This window comes from Cnephaeus nilssonii (genome assembly GCF_951640355.1).
Source record: "Cnephaeus nilssonii genome assembly, chromosome: 1".
In the NCBI taxonomy this organism is placed as follows: Eukaryota; Metazoa; Chordata; class Mammalia; order Chiroptera; family Vespertilionidae; genus Cnephaeus; species Cnephaeus nilssonii.
This window is the reverse complement of record NC_137072.1, coordinates 64,981,925-65,002,823: the sequence shown is the minus strand read 5'-3', so window position 1 is coordinate 65,002,823 and position 20,899 is coordinate 64,981,925. Positions and strand designations below refer to the sequence as shown.

Sequence of the window (20,899 nt, the reverse complement as noted above, 5' to 3'; positions counted from 1 at the left end):
TTTCTCCATAACACATAGCAAGATAAACAGATCATATTATGAACACATTTATCCTGCTTCTTTTTTTTTTTAAAAATATATTTTATTGATTTTTTACAGAGAGAAAGGGAGAGGGATAGTGAGTTAGAAACATCGATGAGAGAGAAACATCGATCAGCTGCCTCCTGCACACCTCCTACTGGGGATGTGCCTGCAACCCAGGTACATGCCCTTGACCGGAATCGAACCCGGGACCTTTCAGTCCGCAGGCCGATGCTCTATCCACTGAGCCAAACTGGTCAGGGCTATCCTGCTTCTTTCTTATAACACACTAATAAATTCCATTTACCAAAGGGAAAAAAATGGGTATAAATTTTGAGTTAATTGGGTTACTATGAGCCAGTCTGGGATGAAATATCTAATTATGAAGAGATAAAATCTCTGAAGGGGTAGGGGCATAGACATACCAATAAGGTACATTTGGATTAGGTTTTCGTTTTAAGAACCTTAAGAAAGGTACTAATATTTAACAGGAATTCAGGAGGGAGAAATTAGAATGACAAGGCAGCCATTTGGCTTTGCTAATTCAACTTACTTTGTGGTTAAAAAAAAAAAAAGGAAGGTAGAGTAAAAAGGTCACAAGAAAAGGCACAACCATTTAAGTAATGTGGACAGTCACTCATTCTATCAACAAGCTCTATGAAAGGAACATAAATGTTATCTAGATGCAGACCAACTAGACCAAAAAAAACCCAATTCAATTCAAAAGACCAACAATTAAAAAAAAAAAAAAGACCAACAATTCAACACAAACTGTCAGACATCGCAGCTAATTCATATTGAGTCAGCCACTGCTAGTCAAAGTTTAGTGGATTCCAAGTTTTTCTATTTCTTAGTCTTTTAGGACAAAAAATTAATGTCCTGAATATCAAGGATCTATACTAATAAAAGGGTAATATGCTAATTAGACCGGGGTGACCGGACATCTTCCAATTGTCCTGCCTTCCTTCTGGACAAAGCCACAGTGGCGGCGGCCAAGGCAGAAGTGGTTAGGGGCAATCAGGCCAGCAGGGAAGGGCAGTTAGGGGTGATTAGGCAGGCAGGGGAGGGCAGTTAGGGTGATCATGCCGGCAGTCAGACATCCCCCGAGGAGTTCCAGATTGGAGAGGATGCAGGCCAGGCTGAGGGACCCCCACCCCATGCACGAATTTCATGCACCGGGCCTCTAGTTTCATTATAATAGACTAGAGGCCCGGTGCACAAATTCGTGCACTGGTGGAGTCCCTGGGCCTGGCTGGAGAATAGGGCCAATTGGGGCTGTCTCTCCTAGTCCCAATCGGGGCCAATGGGGACCGGCCAGCCAGCCAGGGAAGGACCGTGGGAGGGCTCCAGGGCATGTCTGGCCCATCTCACCCAGTCCTGATCGACCAGACCCCAGCAACAAGCTAAACTACTGGTCAGAGCATCTGCCCCCTGGTGGTATCAATAGCGACTGGTGGAATGGTGGAACAAATAGTCGGACACTTAGCATATTACGCTTTTAGTATATAGGATAGGGAAGCTTTCTCTCTTCTAACATATTTCAACCAGTCTATTGTCTTTTCTACTTTGATTCACAGATTTGCTAAACAATTTAATTAAATGATTAGTTCACATCTGTCTGAATTGATTGTTCACTGACACATCAACAAAAGGGTTTCTTTGTCTTTCTGACCTAGCTTTACATCAATTTCCATTTTCTCTCTTTTTGTGGACTTGGTTTTATGGCTTACAATTTAACATATTCATGATAATTTTTAAATGATATGGTTTACTAGCAGAAGCCTATTTGATCAGGTGTTCAAACAACAACAAATAATAGAGTCAAGCCCAGCCAGTGTGGCTCAGTAGCTAAACTTTGACCCATGAACCAGGAGGTCACGGTTCGATTCCCAGTCAGGACACATGCCTGTGTTGTGGACTTGATCCCCAGTAGGAGGCAGCTGATCAATGATTCTCTCTCATCATTGATGTTTCTCTCTCTCCCTCTCCCTTCCTCTATCAATAAAAACATAAAATAAGTAAAAAAGAGTCAATCTCTTCCAACACCGAATGAAAACCTGGCTTGTTGGACTCCGATTTTAAGAGACTTTAAAAAATAATCTTGATTATATGCAGTTTTCACTCACACTGGCTTTAGGACTAACAAAATTTACTTTCCTATATTTCCTGAGTGATGTTTTTGACCTATGCAATACATAAATGAGGAATTCAGTACACAAACCTTTTAAAAATATATATATGTTTTTTAAATTGATTTTTAGAGAAAGAGGAAGGTGGGGAGATAGAGAAAAATATCAATGATGAGAGAGAATCATCAATCGGCTGCCTCCTGCATGTCCCCTATTAGAGATCAAGCCCACAACCCAGGCATGTGCCCTGATCAGGAATCAAACCAGTGACCTTTGGTTGCATGGGACAATGCTCAACCAAGTGAACCACACTGTCCAGAGCAGTACACAAATCTTGCATACTCTTGGAGCAGAGCAAACCTTACTAGGGGAGAGTACAATCCTTGGTGGTATTACCTGACCAAGTGCAAGGCCTTCTGCCAAAACTAAAAATATAGTGAAATTTGAAAGTATAAAAATATACCAGATGCGCCAAAACTGGTTTGGCTCAGAGCATCGGCCTGCGGACTGAAGGGTCCTGGGTTCGATTCCGGTCAAGGGCATGTACCTTGGTTTCGGGCACATCCCCAGTAGGGGGTGTGCAGGAGGCAGCTGATCGATGTTTCTAACTCTCTGTCCCTCTCCCTTCCTCTCTGTAAAAAAATCAATAAAATATATATATTAAAAATATATATATATATATATATATATATATATATCAGATGAGAAGAGTCAACTGTAGGAATGACTCAACTCCAAAGATTCCTATTAAAGAGTTTCAGGTGCACCAAAAAACCAATTACAGACCTGGCCAGATGGCTGGGTTGGTTGGAGCATCGTCCAAGACAACAAAAGTTTACAGGATAAATTCTTGGGCAGGGCATATACCTAAGCTGCTGGTTCTATCCCCAGTCGGGGCACAAACAGGAGGCAACCAATCAATGTTTCTCTTTCAAATTGATGTTTTTCTCTCTCTCTCTAACAAAGAAAGAAAAAAGGGAGAGAGGGAGGGAGAAACTAATCTTGGCATGACTAGATTCTTATATTTAACCTTTGAAAAGAAAAATAATAAACTATATAGTACTTTCTCTGAAACAAGAGAATGGTTTACATGGCATCTGTCAAAGGAGAGTTTCAATTACATTCTTTAGAAAAGATGCCTAGGTCCTGGCTGGGTGGCTCATTTGGTTGGAGTGTCTTTCCATGCACCAAAAGGGGTGGCTCCATCCCATTGGGGAACATATGGGAGGTAATCGATGCATGTTTCCCCTCCCCCTCATCTCTCCCTCCCTTCCTCCCTTCCTCTCTCTCTAAAAGTCAATAAAAACATATCCTCGGGTGAGGATAAAAAAAAAAAAAAAAAGATTCCTGATTCATAAATATAAACAGCCAGTTGAGTGGGGTGGTAAAGAGTAAAAACAGATGCAATCACTTCACAATGACCAATAACTTTTTCCAGCAATATTTTACATTCCTCCTTTCCTGTTTTTATGTTAACAAGGCAAACTTAACATAATTTACTTTTCCACAGAGTAGTGTTCTTCAACAGTGCACTATTGGCATTTGGTCAAAATAAATCTTTATTTTCAGGACTATACCCTGAAATGCAGGCTATTTTGTATCTATATATATTCCAAAAAGCCCACGGGGGACAGACTGGATAGTACTGACCTTCAGCTGAGAACCACTATAGAGTTTCCAATCCACTCTGATGTTATTATTTTTATTGAAAATCAATAAACTGGTGCTCTGATTTGCATACTTCCGTGTATAATGATCAAGAAGTTATGAACTGGTAAAGCAGCTAATGAGATCCCAAGCTGTGATGAGAAAACTAAGGCACAGGCATACCTCAGAGATATTGCAGATTTGGTTCCAGACCACTGCAAGTGAGTTATAATCTTTTTCTTGTGGAGGGTTTTGCCTTTAATTTGTAAAAAAAACAAAAACCCACAAAACCCTCAACACCTGTGAAGCACAGTAAAGCTAGGAGCAATAAAATGAGGTAGGCCTGTATTGCTCTCTGAGCCTTTGTTGGGAGGCCAGAAGGTCTTCCTCAAATGAGGGCTCTTGGACCAACTATGCATATTTTCAAATTGCAATAGCAAAGTAATCTCTCAATTTTCAAGTGAAATTTTATAGTATGCTCTTTCTAACGTGATTTTCAAAAGATGACTACATTATTTTCCCCAGCCAGCATCTCACCTCATAGCATTCACAGTAGTTTTTAAGACATCCTGAGCGTTTGCAATTACATCCTTTGCTGTGACGTCGATCTGATTCTCCCTCCTTTCCTTTTCCTATTTTAGGCTTAAAAGCTTCTGGATTTCTGTCAAGGCATGCCTATCAAAACAGAGCACATACCAAGTGATGTTAAATCACAAGAAATTAAATTTAAATACTGCAAAGGGGAATTAATTTTCCTTGTAAAACAGAGTTCCACATAAAACAGGTGAAAACTAAATTTTTGTTAAATGAAATAAAAAATAATCACCTTTATTGCTTTTTGTCTTTCATTTTCATGTTCCAAATTATTATAACAATTAGTACAATTGCAGTTGTTGCAAAATTCACCGTTTGCAAAGCAATCACAATATCTGGAATATAAAAGTTGGTGTAAGTTATATTTAAAAGGTCATTGTTAAAATAAACAAAACTATAAATTATCTGATTTAATAGCATTATATACATGATAAAACATTTTAGAAATGTAGTCAGAGCTACCTAGTTAGAGTTAACATATATTATCAACTACATGATAAAGCTCAAAATTAGTCACTGGCTCCTAGAATTTTACTTTAGAAACTTAGTTCCAGTAGTAACAGCTGTCAACACTAGAGCTACATGATTTTGTGTGCCCCCTAAGTAAATTATTTCAAAATCACAAAAAAGGAGAAATAAGGGTTATATTCTGTTAGTGGAACCTTCTCCCACATGACCAATGCTTTTCATTTAATTGTTTCATGTCAAATCTCTTAGTTCAGTACTAATAAGCAAATTAATCATCCAATAATTTTAAAACTACTCAGCGTATCACCTAATTCAAGAGACCAAATGACTAAGGTCATAAATAAGATCAAATTTATTATTAATGAGGACAGAGACTATGTCTCTCTCCTGCTGCTGTTTCCCTAACTCCTACTCCTGTGCCTCATCTATGGTCAAGATCCTACAATTATTTTTTTCTGAATGAATGAAACAGTATTTTCACACTATCATACTCTCAAACATTCACACTTGTTTGTTTCTTTAAGTTACTTAGACTTATGGAATTGGTCTATAAAGAAATTTTAGTTAACTACATTTATTTTTAAAAGCATTTTTGGGTATATCAAATGAGGAAACAGTAGCAAAAAGACTTACAATTTCAAACACAGCGATTTTGTACAATTACAGGGCTTTCTGGGCCGACTTGCAGACTCTGATGGGATTATACTATATAGACACACAAAAAAAGATACACATTTTAATCAGTTAAAAGTATTCAAAATTAGTAAAGTCTCCGACCTGTAAATTCCTCCTAAGACACAAAGCTTTAACAAATGTATAAATCTATATATATAAAAGCCTAATATGCAAATTGTCCCCTCGGGAGTTTGACTGGGAGATTGGGAGTTCGATTGCTTGCTATGATGTGCACTGACCAACAGGGGGCGGTGCAGAATGAAGAAAGGCCCCAACTGGCAGCTGGCAGCCAGGGAAGGAAGGCCCTGGCAGGCAGCTGAAAAGCCCCCGATTGGCCCTGATCTCTGGCCAGGCCTAAGGACCCTACCCGTGTATGAATTTCATGCACCAGGCCTCTAGTCTCTAATAAAAGTTTGCTACGTTGTTCCATTCACATTAAGTTCAAAAGCAAGTTGTAACATGAAAACAGGCAGAGAGTCAAGATATGAGGTGGGGTGGGGGATATTAACTGGCCGGTGTGGCTCAGTTGGTTGGGCATAATCCCCGTGCACCAAAAGGTTGCCAGTTTGATTCCTGGTCAGGGCACATGCCCAAGTTGCAGGCTCGATCCCCAGTGGGGGGGTGTGCACTCTCACTTTGATGTTTCTCTCTCTCCCTCTCGCTTCCTCTCTCTCTCAAAGTCAATAAAAAATCCTAAAAAAAAAGGACATTATCAAGAACTTCTACAGAACATTCCACAAAAAATACTCTTCCTTCAGGGAACTAAAGTTTAAATCGTTCTAAAACTTTTCAGATTTAATTATAAAAGGTAGTGAGTAGGAAAGAGTGCGTGGGGCTGGAATTTTGGAGGGGAGGGGAGAGGTAGACTAGTTCTATCCAATACTGCAAAGGCAACAAACAACAGATTAAAAAACAGATTTAAAAAAAAAGAAGAAGAAGGTAAGAACCCAACATAACAATTTAAAAACCAATATCCTTTAAAAAATATATTCAGGGTGGGAAAGGAGAAAAGAGGGAGGACAGAGAAAGAATAAAGCATGTAGAAAAATTAGTATATCCAAGAAAAAGAAAGTTGGGACTTCTCTCTCTCTCTCTCTCTTTTTTTTTTTTTTTTGATGAGCTACTAATATATTTAATACATGAAAATAAAATACATGATTCTTAAAATTTAAAAAGTCCACCCACATATCACCAAGAACCCGCCTTCACCTCCCAACATCATGCCTGGGAAAACTCCAGAGGCCTCCAGACTCAGCTGGAAAGTCATCCTGAGCAGAAAGCTTGGTTTGTAGGGGAGGAGAAGTAAAAATACCATTATTCACACTTGGTGGCAAGACAATATGTGGAAATGATGGTGGAGGTGGAGGGCCTCTGGGGGAGGGGAGGAACCCTTGGGTAGGTACTGATACAGTGTTGGCTATGACAAAACTAGAAGAGGCATCTCAAGGGACGGCCCTCAAATAAGATAATCTGGGAGTTCTTTTGACTATCTCACATAGCTTTAAGGGGAATAAAATAAAATAAATGTATTTTGAAATATATATATTTGATGCTGCATTTAACCTGACCCAACAATTTAACTTATATATTTTCCAAATACTCACCCATTGAATGGAAGCCTTGCCTGGGTCTGGACACCTGATGTACCAGTAAAGTTAGAGTTGCTTGCTATAGACACATATGAAGACTGCTGTAGCTACATGTAAAGACAGATAATTTTAGACCATATTTACAAAAATGGACAATATTAGCAGATATAATTATCAGTGAGAAGCACAAATTCATTTATTAAAATGGAAAAAATGGAATGAAAAATCTCATGCAAACATACTACCTCAAGGCAGCTTTTCTAAAGATCCAAACTAATATTAGAGGTAAAAACAATGTGAACATTTAAAAGTACAACATGGTACAAATATAATCAATTTTTCATAGAGGAGTATCTTATTAGAATTAGAAAATTCCCTAAAAGTACTGTAATCTCATGTAATGGAATAAAACTTACTATATTGATCATTCATCATATTGCAAGTTATAGAAAATGAGAAGTTACATGCACAATAGTTAAGTTTCTATTTTACACTGATTTCTTTTTTTTTTTACACTGATTTCTAAACATAAAAGATATGCTAATGATAAAAATATTGAACATTAATGGTATTTTAAAATTAGCAGCCACATACCATACTCCAAAGTACATTTCATTAAAGAACAGATAGGTTTCTGTTTCTCCTCTTACAAGCTGAATAAATCAACAATTCAACAGCTTAGAACATGGTACTAATTTGCTTGACTCTTAACTTTTTAATTTTTAAATATATTTTATTGATTTTTTACAGAGAGGAAGGGAGAGGAATAGAGAGTTAGAAACATCGATGAGAGAGAAACATCGATCAGCTGCCTCCTGCACACCCCCCACTGGGGATGTGCCTGCAACCAAAGTACATGCCCTTGACCGGAATCGAACCTGGGACCCTTGAGTCCGCAGGCCGACGCTCTATCCACTGAGCCAAACTGGTTAGGGCTTAACTTTTTAAATTGTTTTTATTGATTTCAGAGAGAGAGGAAGGGAGAGGAATAGAGAGAGACTTTGACAAGAGAGAAACATCAACTGGCTGCCTCCTGCACAGCCTCTTCTGAGGATCAAGCCCAAAACCCGGGCATGTGTCCTGACCAGGAATGGAACCAGTGACCTCTTGATTCATGGGTCAATGCTCAACCACTGAACAATACTGACCGAGCAAATTTGATTGACTCTGACCTGAAAAAGAAAACTTCTGCTTCCTAGAAGCAGCACTCCTAATCCAAGCCAGCCAACTGGATAATCTGTGGCTTTGATCTAAAGATTGACCAAATGAGTCTGGACAGATCACTCAAGACATGTCACCTGGAAATCCATCTAACAGTCTATTTTCCAAGAACAAGTCAGTGGCATTATATTCATAGGTGAAGAAGAGCTTTATTAGGGTCACAGTCCTTTCTGAATTCATTTGGACTCTGATAATTTTAACTTCATCTTATTTTCTCTTATATCTATACTAGAGGCCCGGTGCACAAAATTAGTGTGTGTGTGGGGGTGGTCCCTCAGCCTGGCCTGCACCCTCTCCAATCCGTGACCCCTCGGGGGATGTCCGACTACTGCTGTGGGATGGAGCCTAAACCGGCAGTTGGACATCCCTCTTGCATTCTGGGACCACTGGCTCCTAACCACTCACCTGCCTGCCTGATTGCCCCCAACTGCCTCTGCTTGCCAGCTTGATCACCCCCTAACTGGTCCCTGCCAGTCTGGTTACCCCCTAACTGGTCCCCTGCCGGCCTGGCCATCCCCCTAACTACTCCCCTGCCGACCTGGCCGGCCCCTAACTGCTCCCCTGCCAACCTGGTCACCGCTTAACTGCTCCCCTGCCAGCCTGGTCGCCCCTAACCGCCTCTGTCTCAGCCCTTGCCACCGTGGCTTTGTCTGGAAGGAAGTTGGACGTCTGGTTGACCCGGTCTAATTAGCATATTAACCCTTTTATTAGTATAGATGATCTTGCCTTCTCATCAACCTGCTCTCAGCTCCAAATTATCTGACTTATATATTTGACTTGTGCTTTATATTTCTCAATGCTAAAAATACACAAAAATAAACTCAGAAGTTTTCATTAACATTTCAAGATTTTGGAAAGAGCCATCTTAATACTAGTTAGATGGTTTGAGTCATTTTCAGAATGTGACAACGCTAGACATCTTAGACCTAATATCCTTTAGGAAATGCAATGACTTCATTTTTGCCTCATACCTGAGTGACATACTGAGCTGGAAGCACTGCGTAACCCACATTCCCCGTCCCTGGAGCCGGTGCCAGCACCGTGCCTGGCGGCAGGTTAGTGAGGTTTGGCTGGATCTGTGGCAGTGGGGTGGCAGGCATGATGAGCCGTTGCTGTGGCTGGCTAGTAGTAACGATTTGTGAAGTTGGATTAATTGGTTTTGGAACAACCTAAAAAAAGAAAAATCAAATAATTACAAAAATAAATTTTATAATTTTCCAATTCAGTATACATCTCTTATACTTAAATCTTAACTTTCACCCACGGATAAGGCAGGAAGATGGTGGCTGCAAAGAAGATTAAAAAGCTGCCCAGCCAGTGTGACTTGATGATTGAGTGTTGACCTATGAACCAGGAGGTTAAGGTTTGATTCCTGGTCAGGGCACATACCCGGATTGTGGGCTCAATCCTCGGTGGGGGGAATGTAGGAGGCAGCTTATGAATGATTCTTTCTCCTCATTGATGTTTCTCTTTCACCCTATCCCTTCCTCTTTGAAATCAACAAAATATCTATGTATATATTTTTTAAAGTGGCTGGAGTCAATCAACTCTAGGCTATAACTTGTTATGAAAACTGGGAAGTACATGCTGGGGTACAAGCAGCCTCTAAAAATGATCAGACAAGCAAAGTAAAACTGGTCACCCTCGCCAGCAACTGTCCAGCCTTAGGACAGTTGGCCACGTTGGCCAAGCCTGGTGTCCATCACTACAGTGGCAATGACACTGAACTGGGCACAGCATGCGAAGATTATGCACACTGCTATCACTGATCCAGGTGATTCTGCTATCATTAGAAGCATGCCAGAACAGACTGGTGAAAAGTAAGTCAGGCAAAATTTTTCTTTAATAAAACTGGCCAAAGCTTAATTTTTTAAAAATATCTTAACTTTCAATTATAAAAGTAAATCGTCTGTTTGGGAGATACCAAGAAAAGAAGTTATGTGATACTCACTTGTTTGACAGTCTGTGTAAGTGGAACTGACATCCGCACTGGAGTGGTGCTAACCACGGGCTTTGCTTTTTTAAAAAGGGGGGAAAAGGGGACAATTTACTTCCATACAATAATATTTAAAACATTTAAGGTACTTAGCTCTCTCAAGATAGCCTCATGAAAGAGCTTAAAGAATTCCAACCTGCTTCTTATTTGGAACAATCCTAAACCATCTACCAAGAAACTTTTATCAAAATTCCTTAACCCATCTACCAGGTAGCTATAGTCACTTTATGAGGGAATGTTTCTCATTTAAAACATTCTTCTAAAAATACTTCAATGTGTATGCAGATGATTTATACATTCACTACTAAATACAGTCAGTTGAAACATTGCATAAATACCTGCCATTCAGGAGCTTGGGTAACAATGCTATTCTGTACTATTTCTAATTGCTGGGTTTGTATTCAAACCAAAGAAAATATCATTCTTGTATAAGTCATTATTTACAAAGTACCTACTAGAAGGTAGTATAGCATGAAGGTTAAGAATACAGTATGTGTGGGCAACCTAGCTGGTTTGGCTCAGTGAATAGAGCATCTGGCCTGTGGACTGAAGGGTCCCAGGTTCAATTCCAGTCAAGGGCACAAGACCGGGTTGCGGGCTCAATCCCCAGTAGGGAGCATGCAGGAGGCAGCCAATCAACGATTCTCTCTCATCACTGATGCTTCTATCTCGCTCTCCCTCTCCCTTCCTCTCTGAAATCAATAAAAATATATTTTTTAAAAATAGGTTTTAATAAAAAGAATATGTGTGGGCTCATAAGTCATCTGACCCTGGAGATTCAAATCCCAATTATGCTTTTTTCCAACTACTTAAACTCTCTTTGTTTGCATCTCCACCTGCAATATGGAGATAGTTAACTCCTTTAAAAGGTATAAGGATTAAATATGTTAACTCATAAAAATTTATGAAAATATTGTCCAACAAATAGTTAAGTGCTTAATAAATGTTAGATGCTATTATTGTTATTACTACAAACATTACTACTATATAAATGGCATTGTGGACAGCATCCCAGGAAAACTAAAGTACAAGACACCTGCTCAAAGATATTACATTAAGTAGAGCAGATTAGACAATACCCAAATAAAATAAATCCTGTTAAAAAAAGGAAGTGCTGTGGGAATTCAAATGAGGCAGAACATACATGTGACTGGCAGAGGATGGGAGTATGGAAAGAATGCACTGAGGACACAGTGTCCGGAGACAGGTCCTGACCAGTGGACAGGTTGCAGAGAGGGCACACAGCCTGGAGGAGGACATTCCATGCAGGGGCAGAAGCATGAGAAGTGGAGGCTCGATGCTAGGAAGCTGCAAAGCATTTCACAAAAATGTTGGTGAACAGACCAGTTTGGTTGGAACCGAGGGTTAAAGTAGGCAAGCACAAGCCAAAAGGCAGATTGCAGCTGTTTTTGAAGACCTTGAATGTTAAGGTAGAAGTCTATTTTTAATTCAGTAGGCAATGAGAAGTTTCTAAGAATTCTGAAGTATTACAGAAATACTATTTGGAATAGCACAAAAAGAAACTGTATTTGAAAGCAATGCGTAAAACAGAATGGAGTTGCAAAAAAAAACAAGAAAAGTTAAAAAGAATGCAACAAATGAGGGTCTAATCTGGGGTGACAGTGCTGGAAATGGAAAGAAGAGAACAGCTGCAGAGACATGACAGAGGTGAAAGGAGCATGAATTATCCACCATTTGGATGGTAGAATTGCAGGTATAAGGGAAGAAAAGTCTTTGCTAAGCTTTCAAGTGACTGGGAAAATGACAGCTATTAAAACTAAAAATACAAGGATGAGCTGATTTAAAAGGAAAATGAAACCTGACATAGAGAAATGCTATGATAAAATTCAGGACTGGCACTACACCTATTAGGTCCAGGACTGGCGCTGGACCTAAAGAAATACAACATGTGCTACTATCACCACTTCCATAGTCTAAAAAAGGGATTTAGAGAGATAGAAAGAACAGCCCTTCCGTTTTTACTTATGCAAATGATCTAGCCTGGTCTGAAAGGGAAGTTGAGATAATGGGATCTAAACTGCTCTGAACTGAAAAGAAAAAGAAAAAGAAAAAAAGACTTCCTTTGATAGAAAGGTTGGGAGGATTGATGGCTGAAGAGGAAAAGTTGAGAGTCCTGGAAGAACATTAGAGAACTCAGACCTAAAAGGGAGCAGGTGGCAAACCAGGGAGAAGGGGGAAGGAGGACAGTTAGTGATGATGACTGCATATCTCTGAATATACAAAAAGCCACTAGACGGTATGCTTAGCAAGGATGAATTTTAAAGTAGATATGAATTATCTATAATAATAAAAGCATAATACTAATTAGACTGGACAACCTTCCAGACGAAGCTGGGGCCAGCAGCCGGGGGAAGGCAGGCCTACTCTTGCATGAAGAATTTCGTGCATCAGGCCTCTAGTATCTCAATAAAGTTGCTATACAAAGAGTGTATGACCATGAATTATAGGAGCAGTGACATCTGATACTGATTTGAAAGTTTCCTGTTCTGTTTGATTATCCTCAGTTACTTTATCTTTTAGTAAAATTGTAATAACCACTGTTGACTGGTCTCAGCAATACTATAAGGAATTAAAAGCCTGAATTCATGCTTGGGACACAGAAGAGTGGGCTCCCTATACCACTTGCACACAGAGCAGCAATTCTGAAGCAAGTCCAACAACTAAAAGAACACAAGAAGTTCCTAGTAGTCTGTGAAATAATGAGGAAGAGGTTTGTGGTTTGTCCTCAAACTCTGATGATTCTTATTTGGAGAATAAAGGAAGGATAATTGTCCCTGTGCTTGAGCACACACAGAACTAGAAACTTTGGGAACTCTAGGTTTCCATTAGCTTGGCATCTGCATTCTGCATTTTAATGGAAAGCTGGGGAATTAAGAAAACAGAACACTTCTAAATTGCCTAGGGAGGGGGGTCATGTTAATGTTCTATATCTAAGTGAGCAGTCCCCATCTCTCCTCTTTCACTTTAGAGCAGTCTTATTTCTACTGAAGTTTTCATAGAAGCTGACATAATCCTTTTGTTTTTAACAGGAATTCTGAACAATCCTTTTAGAAAAGCCCCTTGCAAACGTCAGAAACCATACCTGCAAGTTCTTCAGGCTTTAATTTCTTAAACTGATTTCCTCCTTCACCAAGATGGTAGGATATTATATTCTAAAAAGGTTGAACAAGTATGCTTTTGGTCTTTCTACAGTGCTGTCTGCCATCCAGCCATCAATTAACAGTATGCAGCCTTTGAATACTGGTTTTTGTATGGCTTTAGTGGGAAAATGTACAAGTTGAGCCCAATTCTCTTTTGCATAAATAAATAACTCTTAGGAAATCAAGCCCTTGGAAAGACATATTGAGCTATAAACTGTCCTAATCCTTTCACACCATTCAATTTTTAAGTAGTTAAATATGAAGAAAGGTTATGTGTGTGGGTCTGTATTTCGGGTGGCAGAAAAAATTAAACACAAACAGAAAATGGAAGGACTATAAATAGGAATACCCTCCAGAAAGAAATACAACTGAGCAAAATATAAACATATTTTAATGACTTTTTATTAGCAATTACAGATTCAAAATAAGAATGAAAGTGACATACATTTTTACTTATCATTTATACCTTGCCTACTGATCATTTCAACTGACCCAAACTGTATCAAACATCTCCATAGTTTAGAAATAAGATAATTTGGTTCCATCTAAATTTATCTAACTGGCATAAGTGGTAGGCTTTAAAACTAACAATAAAATGGCCAACTGCAAATTGATGAGTAATTATGATTATCTGGTAGCATAGCACACTGTGTACCAACTTCTAGCAGAATGAAATACTATAGTCATATACAACTGATTCTATTTCACTGCTTCCTAATTCAAACTGTCAGCTGAAATACCATAATTAATCAGATCAGCAAGAAAAGGACTGATGTTTTTTAATAATGTTCAAAGCATTAGCATTAATTACTATTTAAAAAAACGATTACTAACCTTGCTGAAGAGGCTGAGTGTTTGTGCTGGGATTCTGACTAACTGGCTGGGTTGAGCTACTGGCTGTTGTGGCAGTAACAAGTCGGACATAATGAAACTTGCTTCCAGGCACTTGGATCTGCTGGACATTTGGAGCAGTTGCCAGAGGAATAATTGTCTTAAACTGTGATGTGCTCACACCTCCAACAGTGATGGTCTGCACAGCTGATTTCACTGCCTATTAAACAATACAACATGTTTATCATTAATCTGGTATTTAACTTTCCTACACCTTTTAATTTAAGACAATCACTCAAGTAAAAGCATGTTCCTGTAGTTCATCAAACACTGTTGAAAGGACAACCTGTTCAAAGAGAAATGAAAAGAACGGTAATGAATACAGGAGTGAAACCACAATTAACCCTTTGCACTCGCTTGCTTTTTTCTTGATTCCTTTATTCTACTCGGGATTTAATTTTTTAAATACCCCAGATTTTACAAAGCGCGGCAGTAGAATAAAAAACTGGAGTTTCTTTTCATACAAACTTATTTATTTGGGTTTTTTTATATTTCAAATTATTGATACATTCAAAGAGTATAAAAAGAGCTGCTACCGATGCTAACCGTGTCGAGTCACACTCGACATCCGAGTGCAAAAGGTTAATGAGTTTTGTCTTCCATCTCTAATAGTTACCTTCCTTGAAAATCCAGGTCAGATGACTTGCTATGAAAAAGTTATTACTTAAATTACAAAAACTTATACAATTTTGTTCATATCAGGTAAAATGTATAAGAAAAAAGATTATTTTAAAACTCCAAGAATTAAGCTCCATATTCAACACAGAGAAAAAAGGATAAAGATACTTGGCTTTGTCACTACCCACCAAATTAACTATGACAAATTTCATTTTCCCATGTACTAAAGGAAAAAGAAATCCAAAAGAAAAGCCCTCTTTAAGTCTAGTCATTTCTGAAAGGCTTAGAACACTCCACAGATACAAATGTACCCACTAACATATGGGTAGGACTCCAAATTTAGTCCAGAATTACACCAACTTTGGCTGTCTAGGGAAACTAATTTTGGGTGGTTCAGATCTGAGTCGATATAATCATTTTTAATTTTCTCCTTTAGTTTGACAAAAAGTAATGTGACTTCCTAAAAAGCTAAGCGAAACATTAGAGGCAGAAGAAAACTTATGTCTTTTAAGTTTCTCCAATCAATGTTGTTTAGTCAATGTATAACAGACTGTCATACAAAGCATGACATGGATTCTCCAACTACTTTTGTAGAATTATTTTATAAAGAACTAGTGGCCCGGTGCATGAAATTCGTGCACAGGAGTGGGGGACGGTGTTCCTCAGCCCGGCCTGCACACTCTCCAATCTGAGACTCCTCTAAGGATGTCCTACTACCGGTTTACAGGGATCAGGCCTAAATCGGCAGTCGGACATCCCTCTCACAATCCGGGACTGCTGGCTCCAGCCGCTCACCTGCCTGCCTGCCTGATTGCCCCTAACCACTCTGTCTGCCAGCCTGCTCGCTCCCAACTGCCCACCGCCGCCAGTCTGCTCGCCCCCAAATGTCCCCCCCGCTGGCCTGCTCGCCCCACCTTCCCTCCCCACTGGCATGCTCACCCCCAACTACCCCCCTGCTGGCCTGCTCACTCCAAACTGCCCCCCTCGCTGTCCTGATCACCTCCAATTGACCCCCACTGACAGCCTGCTCACCCACAACTGACCCCCCTGCTGGTCTGCCCCTGCCATCCCATCCTGGCCTGATCACCCCCAGGCGATCCAAGGTGCCAGCCCCTCCTTTTTTTCTTTTTCTTTTTTTTTCTTCAGCGCCTCCTTGAGCAGAGGCCAGGGCTGGCTGGAAGCAAGTATCTAGGATTTATTTATCTTCTATAATTAAAACTTTGCAGCCTTGAGTGGAGGCCAGGGCCTGCCAGGGCGGGCGGGAAGCTTGGCTTCCTCCATTGCCGGGAACAACCCAAGCCTCTGCTTGCTCCAGCTCTGTGGCCACCACCATTTTTGGTTGGGATTTATTTATCTTCTATAATTTAAACTTTGTAGCCTTGAGCGGAGGCCAGGCGGCCAGGAAGCTTGGCTTCCTCCATTGCCGGGGGCAACCCAAGCCTCCTGCTTGCTCAAGCTCCATGGCCGGCCGCCATCTTGGTTGGGTTAGTTTGCATGCTCACTCCTGATTGGCTGGTGGGCATAGCTTGGCATAGCAGAGTGATGGTTAATTTGCATGTTTCTCTTTTTAGTGATTACATCCCCACCTATTCTTCAAAAATTCCTCATGCTAAAGGGTAAGTAACATGATGGAGACCTATATTCATTATATGAATAATAATTTATAAAAAATAATTCTGAAGAATTTGTACATTTCTTTAAAAGCCCAGGGAATTAAAAAAAAAGAGAATGTCATTTAGTTTGGAAACTCTACAGGTGACAGTCAATGAATATTATTTCAGCATCAAATAATTCACGTGTTACCATTAGGCAGAGGTACCACAAAGCAGATTTAAAATAAAGATAAGAGATAATAGCCATAGTAGTCAGTAAGTAAATGAAAATATAAAGCTTAAGGGATTAAATGTGTACATATGGAAGCAACTAAAAAATCAAGTAACCTATAAGACAAATATGTACAATGGTGTAAGACATACTCTATCCTTGCTCTATCAGCTCAAAATGGGGGTGGGTGGGGAATACCACCTTAAGCAACAAGGTGCCTCAAACTTAACCGTTAAGTGTATTAGTAATGTCATATGTACATAAGACAGTATTTAAAAACAACAACAACTGTGGCCTGGCTGGCGTGGTTCAGTGGTTGAACATCAACCTGTGAACCAGAAGGTCACGATTCGATTCCCGGTCAGGGCACATGCCCAGGTTTGGGCTTGATCACCAATGTAGGGCATGCAGGAGGCAGCCAATCAATGATTCTCTCTCATCATTGATGTTTCTATCTCTCTCTCTCTCTCCCTTCCTCTCTGAAATTAATAAAAATATATCTATACCAATAAAAGAGAAATATGTAAGTTGACCATCACTTTGCAACACACAGCCAATCAGGAGTGAGTATGCAAATCAATCCAACAAATATGGCAGCAGCCCTGTCATCCGGCCGCTCCGGTTCTCTGGGCAACACGCCTCCTCAGGGCCTCCCTGCCACGCTCCACACCTGTCAACTGTCCTTGCAGCCTCCCTGTGGCCCAGCCCCCGACCTCAGAGGCAACCCTCTGGTGCCTGAGGTCGTAGCTCCCAGTGTCTGGCGTCTCCCTCTACCCCACCCCTGCCCCACTGCTCTGGTAAACAAAACCCTAGCATTGGAGCAGCCCTGCAGGCGCGGACGCACACAGAAGCTCGCTCAGTGCACAGTTAGCGCGTCCCAGGAGCCCCGGGCCAGCCAAGGGGCGATGGTGGTGGGCATGGCGGCAGCAGTAGGCGGCTCAGCTTTGTTTTGGATAAAAGAGGCCACCTACACAGTAACCCAAATTATCAGGTCTCCCTCCTCCCTATCTTGCCAAATCAAGAGGGGAGGGGCAATGGGTGTGGAGGGCGGGCGGGCAGGAGGCAGAGGGCGGAGGAGGAAGAGGATGAGGAAGGGGACCAGTTGCATCCCACTTTCACAATGGGAAAATGAAACGCACTAGCGCACCCAACCTCTCCAGTCCTCCCCGCCTGTCTCGCTCCCCCGACCTGTTCCCTCCGCACCTCCCCAGGAGCACCAGCACTGCACAGAGGAACTCTCCGGAGAAGGAGGGCGAGGAGGAAGCAGCACCAGAGCGCGCAGGGCTTGCCACTGCCACCGCCGCTGCACAGGCTGCCGGAGCGAGCCCGCCGGGTGCTGGCAGCCAGGGAGAGGAAGGCCTATTCTTGCACAAATCTTCGTGCATCGGGCTTCTAGTTTAAAAATAAAAAAACCTTAAGTAAGGTTATCTAATTTATATCTAGCAACCACTTTAGGAGCTAGACATAGCATGGCACAAGTACAGGGTTTAGTTAAGTTTGCACAGTACTGTGTACCTTTTTCCGACTCTTTGCTTTCAACTTTTCAAATCCTAAATTTCAAGCTTTAACTATTATAAACTGTATATAATTGGGTCTTTTTATTAAATAATTGGGTATTTAAAATAATCAGATTTTTCTAAATTTTTAATGAGTATCTATTTGTTTACATGTAACATAGTTAATTAAATATTTGAACTTAAATCTACCAATGTACTTCTTTCTATTTGAACCACATATTCTCTTCTGTTCCTTTTTCTCTTTCTTGCCTTCTTTTTGGTTAAATATTTGATCACTTCATTTTTCCACTGTATTAACTTGTTATTTATACACTAGAGGCCCGGTGCACGAAATTCATGCACGGAGGGGGAGGTGTCCCTCAGCCTGGCCTGCACGCTCTCCAATCTGGGACCCCTCGAGGGATGTCGGACTTCCCGTTTATGCCCAATCGGATCGGGCTTAAACGGGCAGTGGGACATCCCTCCCACAATCTAGGACTGCTGGCTCCCAACCGCTCGCCTGCCTGCCTGCCTGATTGCCCCTAACCACTTCTTCCTGCTAGCCTGATCACCCCCTAACCACCCAATTGCCCATAACTTTCCTCCCTTGCCAGCCTGGTCGCCCCCAACTGCCCTCCTTTGCAGACCTGGTCACCCCTAACTGCCCTCCCCTGCTGGCCTGGTTGTCCCCAGCTGCCCTCCCCTGCAGACCTTGTCCCCTCCAACTGCCCTCCCCTGCAGGCCTGGTCACCCCTAACTCCCTCCCCTGCTGGCCTGATCGCCAACTGCCTTCCCCTGCTTGCCACCTTATGGCGGCCATCTTGTGTGTTGGAGTGACGGTCAATTTGCATATTACCTCTTTATTAGATAGTATTATGTCATTATTCTTTTAGTGGTTATTCCAGAGATTACCCTATAGGAATTAAGTTAGTACTTTACACATCGTCCAGACAATGAAAGAACCATATAACACTAACACCATTTACTCTTGCCCCATCTTGTACTTTTAAGTATTTTAATTCTACATATAACTTAAATTCCACAAGACATTTATATATACCCCACAAATTTACCCTTTCTGTCCTTTCCTTAAGTACAAGTCAGCTGATGGGAAATTCTCTCCACTTACTTTCTCAAAAAAAAATAAAAATCTAATCTGTATCTATCTAATTTGCTGATAAACTCATCTGCTAAATTCTTAAATCTCCATTAAGAATGAAAATTTTGCCCTAACCGGTTTGGCTCAGTGGATAGAGCGTCGGCCTGTGGACTGAAGGGTCCCAGGTTCGATTCCGGTCAAGGGCATGTACCTTGGTTGCGGACACATCCCCAGTATGTGCAGGAGGCAGCTGATTGATGTTTCTCTCTCATCGATGTTTCTAACTCTCTATCCCTCTCCCTTCCTCCTTGTAAAAAATCAATAAAATATATATTTTTTAAAAGAATGAAAATTTTGCCGAAACCGGTTTGGCTCAGTGGATAGAGCGTCGGCTTGCGGACTGAAAGGTCCCAGGTTCGATTCCGGTCAAGGGCATGTACCTTGGTTGTGGGCACATCCCCAGTAGGGGTTGTGCAAGAGGCAGCTGATCGATGTTTCTCTATCATCGATGTTTCTAACTCTCTATCCCTCTCTCTTCCTCTCTGTAAAAAATCAATAAAATATATATTTTAAAAAAAAAAAAAGAATGAAAAATTTAAGTTTGAAAATATTCACCATTCATCATAAAAATATTCATGATTCCTTTTCATAGTTTCTAATTCTCTGCTGAAGTTTTTCATCTTTTAAAAAAATTTTCCAAACATATCAATCTGTTATTTTTACAGTGTGAGTCTGATAATTCCATCACCTAGATCTCTTGGTTTTGAATAATTTGGTCTGGTTGCCTGGTCTGCCTGTGGCTCAGTTAGCTGACCATTGTCCCATGCACTGAGAGGTCGGATGTTCATTGTCTGGTCAGGGCACACCTAAGGCAGACTTCCCTAGGCTTCCCTTTACTTCAGAATGGTGGCTTCTGATTTCCTGGCTGCCTTGGTAGGCATATGCCAAACAGATTTTTAAAATATATTTTATTTTGACTTGTTGTTCTTGGTGAAATGAATCTCCAACAAGCTAGTTCTGTAAAGCCAAAATAAAAAATCCAGAGTTCCTGGTTTTCAATCTAGGTTTCATTTCCAAAGAATTGTTGTAATGGTTAAATAAATTAAATTATATAAGCTACAAATAAGAATTCATCACATATTACAATGCTCAATTAATGTGAGATGCTATTTGTATCATTATTATGAAAGTTAATAGCATCAAGAATTGTAAACAACTAAAGTTACACATCTGCCTCTAAGAAACATGAAAGTATTTTTTAATCAGTTAGCAAACTGAATAGAAGTATACATAACATTTTTAAAAACATTTTTAATTTTTATTTATTTTTAAAACTGATAAATTTTCTCTTTATTTTAAAAATGTTTTTATTGATTTTTTTTTTTAGAGAGAGAGAAAGGGAAAGGGAGAAAGAAACATTGATTGGCTGCCTCCTGTACATCCTACTGGGGACTGAGCCTGCAACGCACC

General features: G+C 40.5%; 1 protein-coding gene across 6 annotated transcripts in view; it reads right to left on the bottom strand.

Annotated features, from left to right (window-relative positions):
• Nucleotides 1-20,899, bottom strand: part of LIN54 (lin-54 DREAM MuvB core complex component) — a 64,289-nt gene that overhangs the window by 9,467 nt on the left and 33,923 nt on the right. For all 6 annotated transcript variants that reach the window (XM_079778010.1, XM_079778013.1, XM_079778009.1 and 3 more), the window contains exons 5-11: nt 14,336-14,552; nt 10,296-10,360; nt 9,316-9,513; nt 7,139-7,230; nt 5,493-5,564; nt 4,624-4,726; nt 4,335-4,472 (exon numbers count right to left, since the gene is read on the bottom strand). In XM_079778010.1, the coding sequence (XP_079634136.1) occupies nt 4,335-4,472; nt 4,624-4,726; nt 5,493-5,564; nt 7,139-7,230; nt 9,316-9,513; nt 10,296-10,360; nt 14,336-14,552 (885 nt within the window). The remainder of the gene's footprint in view (nt 1-4,334; nt 4,473-4,623; nt 4,727-5,492; nt 5,565-7,138; nt 7,231-9,315; nt 9,514-10,295; nt 10,361-14,335; nt 14,553-20,899) is intronic.